The sequence below is a fragment of the Rhipicephalus sanguineus genome, chromosome 8, assembly GCF_013339695.2.
Source record: "Rhipicephalus sanguineus isolate Rsan-2018 chromosome 8, BIME_Rsan_1.4, whole genome shotgun sequence".
Classification (NCBI taxonomy): domain Eukaryota; kingdom Metazoa; phylum Arthropoda; class Arachnida; order Ixodida; family Ixodidae; genus Rhipicephalus; species Rhipicephalus sanguineus.
Window position 1 is genome coordinate 155,555,738 of NC_051183.1, and position 8,846 is coordinate 155,564,583.

The window sequence follows — 8,846 nt, forward strand, 5'->3', positions numbered from 1 at the left end:
TATGTGCCCCCCCCCCCTCCCGCTCTTCGCTTGCCTTCTCTTGGAATCCATCTGTCGCAATTATGACCGGCGGTCGCTCATGCCCTGCCCACAAGGCCGAACTAAGGGGGGATGGGGGGTTCGGACACCCCCCCAAAATGTTTAATGCTTTAACCTTTCGGGTGACACTAAAATACTTGCACATCTTCACAGGACCACAGGTTGGCAAGTTAGCCGTTATGCACACAAACACCCACCCCCCCCAAAATACTGGGTACGGCCTTGCCTGCCCATGTCCCCTTTCTTTTTCGACTAAGATTTCATCAATTCTTCCTGACCCCCTCCGCTCTATTTTTGTCTCTCCATTTTCCTTTCCATGGCTAGCTGCGTCGTCCTGTATTTAAGTGGAACCCTCTTTTAAGCCTCCAGGGTTTCCTCCCGCAGGTAAGTACCGGTAACATGCAGCTGTTATAGACCTTCCACTTGAGTGATAGTGGTAAACTACAATTCCCGATTTCAGAGTGACTGTCGAATTCCCTCCACCCGATGCTTATTCTTCTAGTTACTTCAGTCTCATGGTTCGGCTCTGCGGTCACTACCTGTCCTAAGCAGACGTATTCATTACCATTTCCTGTGCCTTGATATTTATCGCAAAGCACTGTATCACTTGCAGTATGCTATTTGAACCTAGAACCAGAAGTACATACTTACAGAAAGCAAACCGGCAGTATAATACAATGCAAACTACGCTTAGGTGCTACTGGAGGACTAGTGGTGTACATGATCTTGAGAAGAGCAGCGCAAAACAGAGGCACGGAAAACAAAAAATGATACACGCAAAATGTGTTCATGTGTACCGTAAATGCGTCAATGCGCACCGAAGAAGTACACGCGAAAGGCCAACCCCGTCCACTTGGTAGGCGATGTTGAACTGCCCAAACTTGCACGTAGCGTCTTAAGTTGTGGTTCAGCGTCGGTCTGGTGTGTATCTGTATTCTGTATATACTAATCATGTATTCTCTCCTTTGTTTGACGTGAAAAAATAAATGATTCTGATCTGATTCTATCATTGTTTTGTTTGCCCGTGTTATTTTTAATTTTGCGCTGGTATTCTCAAGACAAACTGCGATTGCACAATTGAGGCAACAACAATAGACAGGTCGAGTGATGACCTGTGTATGCGTGTTCTTTGCTGATGTCTTTTCTTCCTGATTAACTTGCACTAACTTGCCGAAAGTTCGTTTCTAACTTAGAAGTACATACCTATTCGCGGATGTCACACAATGCTATGACTTTACCAAGCCACAAGGCACGCTAAAACCAGAATACGGCCGATGCCTTGGCAGGCATATCGTGTCTGCATCATACTGCTCTGTAGGTCACCGACATGACATATTGTACAAAATCAAGCGAATAGGATAGTCAGCATGACGTTAAGTTTCTTATCACCGCCTCTACACTCTCACATACTTATTCTTAACTGCGCACCGACTGTGCGTCTGGGATTACGCATTAAACTACAATATAACCTAAGACAACGGACGCCTGTTGTGTCTTTTTGTGCTCCTGCACTACTAAGACTTGTTTTTTTTTACTTTTCTGTGAAACAGTGGTCTCATTTTTACGTTCAAATTTCTCATGTTGTGCGTTATGTCTGAGTGCTTGTGCCTGTGGTATGTTTTGTTCATATTATTCTGATATTATCAGTATACGGTAGCGGAGACTCACCGCAAGGCGAATCTCGCTCATTTATATTGAAGACTCTTGCTCTATCTCACCGAGCAACATACCTTTGTTTCTATTGAACTTTCAACGGTGTTATTATCGACTCGGTCTCCCGTTCAAATTTTTATTATCCGTCGAGATTACCGCCAGAAAATAAACGAGGCGTTCTCTTACCGAGCTCTGATGCGGGTAGTTGATGACCCACTCGACGGCCGAAGATAGCAGTCCATGGACGAGCAAGACTGGCGGTCCAGGAAGTGCTCCAGGCAGTCGGCCTCCACCACTCAGCACGTGTTGCAGGCTCAGCACGTAACCGTCCTCGGTGGTCGTCACGTGCTCTTCGGCCGCGTAACCCTTGCTTCGCACGAGCTCGGCCTGCATGACAAACTTATTTATTTATTTATTTATTTATTTATTTATTTATTTATTTTTTATTTATTTATTTGCTATTGATAAGTTGCGCTTGTGCCCCGACAGCGAGGACAAGTAACGCGTTTTTTTTTTCCACACTCAACTGCACTACTGCAAGTCGGCTTGGAACATATTCATCTTCACGGATTCGCGCAAGCACACGTAGACAAAGTATAGATACGCAAGGACGAGCTGATAGAGCTGATACACTGAGTTTTCCTTGATCTACTGCACTTTTATTTAGAGAACACTCACGTGGAATTCTATGATAAAACGCACATTCATGCAAAGGGAATATGCATCGGGTCGTCGAAGGTAGCCCCGATCCTGAGTAACATGTTCATGGGCAGCATCGACAGAGACTTGGCAAGGTGCTTAGAAGGTGTAGTCTACAAGGTCTACAGATATGTAGACGACTACTTAAATTGCTGTGAAGTTCACTGGGACGACTTCAGAAAAACGGTGTTGGAGGCCTTTCATTGACATGGCAAGGACTTGACTTTTACTTCAGAAGTACCGGTGGAAAACAAGCTCCAATCTCTGGATCTGAAGCTGGAATTTCTGTCAGACCACGTGTGTTGGACATTTTCGCCTCGGGCTGCGAAGCTGCTCATGAATTTTGCGTCAAATCATTCTAAGATGGTCAAGAATGGCATAACCAAAAAATGTTTTCGGTCCGCACTGTTAAAATCTTGTTTTCACCCGGCTCATGGCGCGTTTCATGAACAGGTGGCTCGCCTATAGGACGCAGGGTACCCGCAGTCTATGATGCAGGGTAATATGAAGCTTAAACAGGAAAAAGAACCATTTTTGGAAAAGGATAGACAGATTGATTCTAGCTGAAAGGTAGTAGTGATTCCTCGCGTACACGGGCTATCTCGCAAAATAAAAAAAGGTATCTGGAAGTTACGAAGTTAACTGGTGCATTCGGTCAAGAACAAATCGGAGGTGTGCGTGGTTTGGTTGACCAGAAATGTGAGCAACTGAACAGTGTACAAGAAGACTCCTGTAGTACTAAACACAAGCACCAGTCTGTTAAATGTGCAAACGATGTAGTGTACAATATTTCTTTGACGTGTGGTCATGTGAACGTAGGCAGACTGACAGATGTATAAACGCGAGGCTAAGGGAACATATGTCTCACTTGTCCCTCTTTATTTTGCGCAGTTTTTTCGTAGTAATGCAGTACCAACTCGCCCAACGCTCAGTCCTTTTAAAGGAACATATGTCGAGTCTGAAAGGTCGCCCTAACACACATTTAGCGCTGCATTGCAATGAATGCGCATGCACGGCTTGTTTTAGTAGCGCCACCATCGAATACAGGCATTGCAATCAAACTTCGAGGGAAAGAGTGAAGGCCTTTTACATTGACAAGCAAACAAAAAGGTGTATTAGCCACCCCTTTGTTGTCTTGCTTGAGAAAGAAATTTCGCTCTTGTCATCTGTACATTAAGGCATGTGATCACGAGCTGTGCCGAGTGCGCTTTTTCATGAGTGTTTTTTTTTATTGATCGCGCAGAACGGAGGGTTATTAAGTGAAGGTTTTCGAAAAAATAAACCAGTTATTAGATTGCGCTCGTCCTTGTGTGTATCTTCTTTGTCTCCGTGTGCTTGCGCGAATCAGTAAATATCAACTGCACTACTGCAACTGGTACAATAACCGACCTTAGCTTGGTGTCCAACACAACAGACTCATGAACCTTGAACCACCCACCACGGTGGTCTAGTGGTTATAGCGCTCAAATGCTGATCCGAAGGTCGAACGAAGGTCGTAGGATCGAATCCCGGTCGCGGCGGCCGCATTTTCGATGGAGGCGAAAATTCTTGAGGCCCGTGTACTTAGATGTAGGTGCACATTACATAACTCCAGGTGGTCGAAATTTCTGGAGCCTCCACTACGACGTCCCTCATAACCGTGTCGTGGTCTTAGGACGTTAAACCCCCACGATTATTATTATTATGAACCTTTGAGGTTCAGCCGCACAAGCTTTCTAGAGTGAACATTGATATGTTCACTGATATGACTTCGGGCAATAACCCAGGAACAAGGCCTACTGGAAACACTGGTACACCACACCGACCTCGCAAGTTACATACTTATTCCTGTGATGAATTAAGCATTCACTTCGACGCGACTCACTCGTGTCTTCCTTCCTCTTACTAACCATGTTGCACACTTTGGAAAGTTTTGCAGACGCGGAAAAAACTACATTCACCCCATATTTATTCCCGATCTTTTTAGATGCGAAGTATCTTAAGGCGGAGCTCAATCCGGTGGTGGTGGTGGTGGTGGTGGTGGTGGTGGTGTGCGTTCTGACCACCCTTACTGCGCATGCGCATACCCTCTCCACACACCTCCTCGCCCCTCCCCTCTCCACACCTCCTCTCACTTCCCTCTCTCCCTTCCCCCCTCCCTCTCCACTTTCCCTCTCCCTCTCCCCCTTTCCACTCTTCCCTGAAACGCGGGCTAGACATGCCGAAATTCTCTCCTGCGCAACGCCGCGATGAGCTCGAGCGCATGCGCGTCCCCTCTCTCCTCGCGTCCCCTTCTCTCTCCCCTCTCTCTCCGCGCGTCCCCTTCTCTCTCCTCTCCTACGCTGCCCCCCTCTCGCCCGCCTGTAGGCCGCGTTCCCCGCTCGCCCTGTGAGAATTAACGGCCAGGCTAGATGGAAGATACGACGCGCGTAGCGTCCCTCTTCGCGTTCCACGACGCGAGGTCGGTAGCATGCCCAACGAACGCCAACGGAACGCGATCGTGCAAGTGCTCCGGCTTCGCATCGCCTCATGGTCCCCTTTTGCGGGAGATGGTGTAATTTTTTAAACCATGGGAAAGGCCGTGAACATACGGAACAACGGCGAATTTCTCCACTCTTTCGGCTTTCCGCTAGCATTCTGTCGCATGCCTTTTTCTTTTACCACGCGGGCGAGCTTGCCGCAAAACGGTGTCCATCAGGTGACTCGGATACCCAGCGCTCCTTAGCCTTTCCACTTGCTTTTCGAAGCTTTGCGTCATCTTGTGGACGCAGGATTTTTCGAGCGCTGCTCTCAAACCACTGAAAACGATCCCCGTTTTAACTTGCGAGGTCGGTGTGGTGTACCAGGTGCCATTAATATGCGAAATTGTATATAGGGGAGAGCGCGAGATGCATTAACATGCGACTAAGGGAGCACGAGAGATCGCTGTCTAACGCCCCAGCTTTGCATTTACCAGCGCACTGCCGGCATTGCGGGTGCGAGGCAGTTTTCGAAGACGCGACAGTTCTGTCGAAAGAAAGGAAGTTCATAGACCGTAGAATTATCGAGGCGTTCAATGTCGGGAGGAAACGGGAGGGATGCATAGTCCCCCGTCGGTTATTCTTACTGACAAAGAGTACGCATATCTCTGCTCCACGTGCACGTAATCATCTCAGTCTACGTTGGTTGTTTCCATGTGCGCACAATCGTTCTCTTGCACTGCGCTTTTCATGTTTTTTCATGCTGTTTGTCATGGTTTTATAGCCTGTCACCTGTCTTATGATAGCTTTTCAGCTGTTTCATTGATAACTCCTTAACGTGCTTATTTTCATGGCTTTTAGCGGTTCCTGTGTTAGGTTGTTAGGCTGTTAAAAAGGCTGGTTTCATCGTTTAATGAACTCAGTTGTTAGTCCGCGCTCGTTTGCCTTGCCTTTCTTTCTTCGTGGCCCGTCCTTTTGCGCAGTTTCGGCCAGAATGAACTCGTACCAACTAGCCCAACTCTCCACGCTGCTTAGTACCAGTTATCCGTAAGTGTTGCTATTCATTTGGACAACTTATTTTGTCACTGCTTTGTAGTGAAACTGTCGTTGCTTCATTAGTCTAGCTGCCGCGACCTTAGAGTTTTGTATCCAAATCATGCGGGTGCAACTTGGGCGTTGCTGCCGTTCAAATACCATGTGTATGATGCGGAGAACACGCATTCGTCTAACCTTCATGGCTGCGGCTTCATGCAACGCTGTAGAATTCCTTAATATTACCCTTCATTTTAGGGGCGAAGCCCTTAAGGCGGCACCCGTTCGTCCCTCGTAGTCGTAGTCGTAGTCCGTAACCAGTCTTACGCTTTGACCTCCAAGGTGGTGCCGGTGGGAGATTTTTCCTGTGCGTTGTTGAACAACAAAAAATTCGCAGCGGTAGCTAAAAGCCGACTTCTTCTGTCTCTCATTCCATTAGCAGCCTTCTTTACCTCCAAGGTAGTGCCTGGTGAGATTTCTCCTGTGCGTGATTAATCAATAACAATTTTGTTCAAAACGCCGTTGATTGATGAAATAAACCAACGAAAGACGCCAGATGTTTTGTAAAAGCAAAACGGAAGAACGCCAGATGTTTCTAAAGCAAGAGGAAAAGACGCCAGCTGCTTAACGAAAGACGCCAGATGTTTTCTAAAGCAATGGTTTTCTAAACAATGAAAATTCACAGCGTACATGTAAAATTAAAGTGAGCTGCAAGTCGTCATAACTCATCGAACCTTTAGTATAAACGCGCCCTATCTCACGTCGGTGATGATGTACTGCAGAAAATTCACGGAAGATTCACGGTTTACCGATGAACCTCCGCAGCTTCGCCCACTCATCATCATTCACTACGTGGATATGCTGTGATTTTTTCCCATAGCTCATGCGGGGAATCAGCGCAAACAAAACGAAACATACACAGAGAATAGTAAGCAAAGTGGTGCAAGCGTTCATTGAAACAACTACGCAGTACCAACCATCAACAACTACGCAATATCAATCAGCAGCATGGCCTTCTTACGTAATGTTGAGGGTAAGTTTAGTCCTTTATATATCAATAAAAAGTGACTTTTTCAGAGTCGGATTTTCCCTCCATAAAAGGTAATCCGTGTCACGCGCATGCGAAATTGCTGCGATAGTATTTTTTATAGTCGCTTTTCAAATTCTTAATGTCGCTTTGAACCAACACGACGGAAGTTTAGCCCCTTTATCATTGTCATACTGTCTTAACCAAGATGCTTGCTGTTGTTTTGCTAGGAAACTTCAGGGCTCACAAGAAGGCCTTATGGATGCCTCCCTTTTGAACCCCTTGCATTCATAATGAAGCATACAGTGGATGAAATGAGCCCTGTTATGCCGAAACACACTTCGGTGTCAAAATAAAAAAGAATGTGTGGAACTAGTGATTCATACGTATGATGAGGACATGTTGATTGGTTGGTTGCAAAACTTTATGAGGTCCTGCAAGGCGCGTGTTAGCACGCAGCGGGCGACTCCCACGTCGGGACCGTCAGGCCAAGCCTGCCGGCCGCTCCATGTATACAGAAAAAATAAATTGCAAGGTGCGTAATATATGTACTCGTAAAATAGTTATTTACTTATGAATTAGTTCGTTCGAATACCCAAACACGCATTACTGGATCATAACACCATACTGGATCATATCATAAATGCAGCTATGCATGAGCACTTGCATCCCAATTTCTGCGTCATGATACTCAGCGTGGCGTATGCCACACGTTAGCCATTATTATTGTGGATGCTTGGCTAAAACATTTTCCACTCACCGGGCTCCGAAACGCGTCTGGTTGCCACTGGCTCACTATGAATGATCGCTGTGTAGGGCAGGCAAACCACAGTACGCAGTAGAGAATCCATAGCATGAGACTTCGGCACGAGCGGCCAAGCAGCGGGCAATCCTTGTCCCTTCAAGACGGGCAGCCCGCTTGTTTTGACCTTGAAATGGCAGCGTTTACCGTCGATGCGGTGCAGGAAACTGGGCGATGGCCGTTCCGTGAAGCGGGCGAGCTCGATTTTCTAGGTCACTGGGTTCACTTCGGTCGCGCAGGTCCGGGCGGCGTCGCTCTGCGGAATACCGAAGTCGTTGGCCGAGAGGAGGGACTCTGACGCTCTTCGACCGCGGACAGCTGATAGACTTTCGCCTGGGCTTCCTTCAGACTGCAATTTTTGTTTGCATAGCTGTTTGTATTGCTATTTGATATTAATGAGAACTAACATTAATGAGTATTAATGAGAACTAACAGACAATAATGCCAAGGAAAGTATAGGAGATGTTATTTGTAGTAATACAATATAAATGTGAAGAAAGTAAAGTGGACGAGCATCGGACGCGTTATTCGAAGGTCGCAGGTTCGGTCCCTGCCGGCGGCAAGTTATCTTTTCATCCACTTTAGTTTTCTTCACATTTATATGATATTACTACAAATAACATCTCCTATACTTTCCTTGGCATTATTGCCTGTTAGTTCTCATTAATATTGCGTCTAACAAAGATAAAGGAGCCCTTAAAAAGTCACCTTCCTTCCTTCATTCATTTGCTAAACTAATGTTTCTTGATGTTCTGGTAATATAACAATTCTATAAGGATGCCGCTTCTTCTGAAGTTTTCTTTATTTTCGTTTTTAACCCACTTCCCTCTATAACGATAAGGCGCTTATGGGTATTCATAATAAATAAATAAATATATAAATAAATATATAAATAAATAAATAAATAAATAAATAAATAACGTACACATAGGTACGCAGCAGTGAATATATAGGCACTGTGTAGCTGATACACTGTCAATAAACCTATAGGCACAGACTACGTGTCGTTAGGATTGTTTGAAGAGAATATTTCAGCCAATGCTGACATTGCTAGTATTTCAACGCCAGTGCTTAAGACCCGTGTACAGTGCGATGTCAGTGCACGTTAAAGAACACCAGATAGTCGACATTTCCGGAGTCATCCACGACGGCAGGC

The 8,846-nt window shown here is 45.9% G+C and overlaps 1 protein-coding gene across 1 annotated transcript in view; it reads right to left on the reverse strand.

Annotated features, from left to right (window-relative positions):
- The window catches only part of LOC119403611 (lipase member M-like), a 39,242-nt gene extending 31,393 nt beyond the window's left edge, over positions 1–7,849 (reverse strand). Inside the window, exons 1-2 of the mRNA XM_049418372.1 lie at positions 7,649–7,849; positions 1,892–2,079 (exon numbers count right to left, since the gene is read on the reverse strand). Of these exons, the coding sequence (XP_049274329.1) occupies positions 1,892–2,079; positions 7,649–7,744 (284 nt within the window). The 5' untranslated portion in view covers positions 7,745–7,849. The remainder of the gene's footprint in view (positions 1–1,891; positions 2,080–7,648) is intronic.
- Positions 7,850–8,846: the final 997 nt, after the last annotated feature.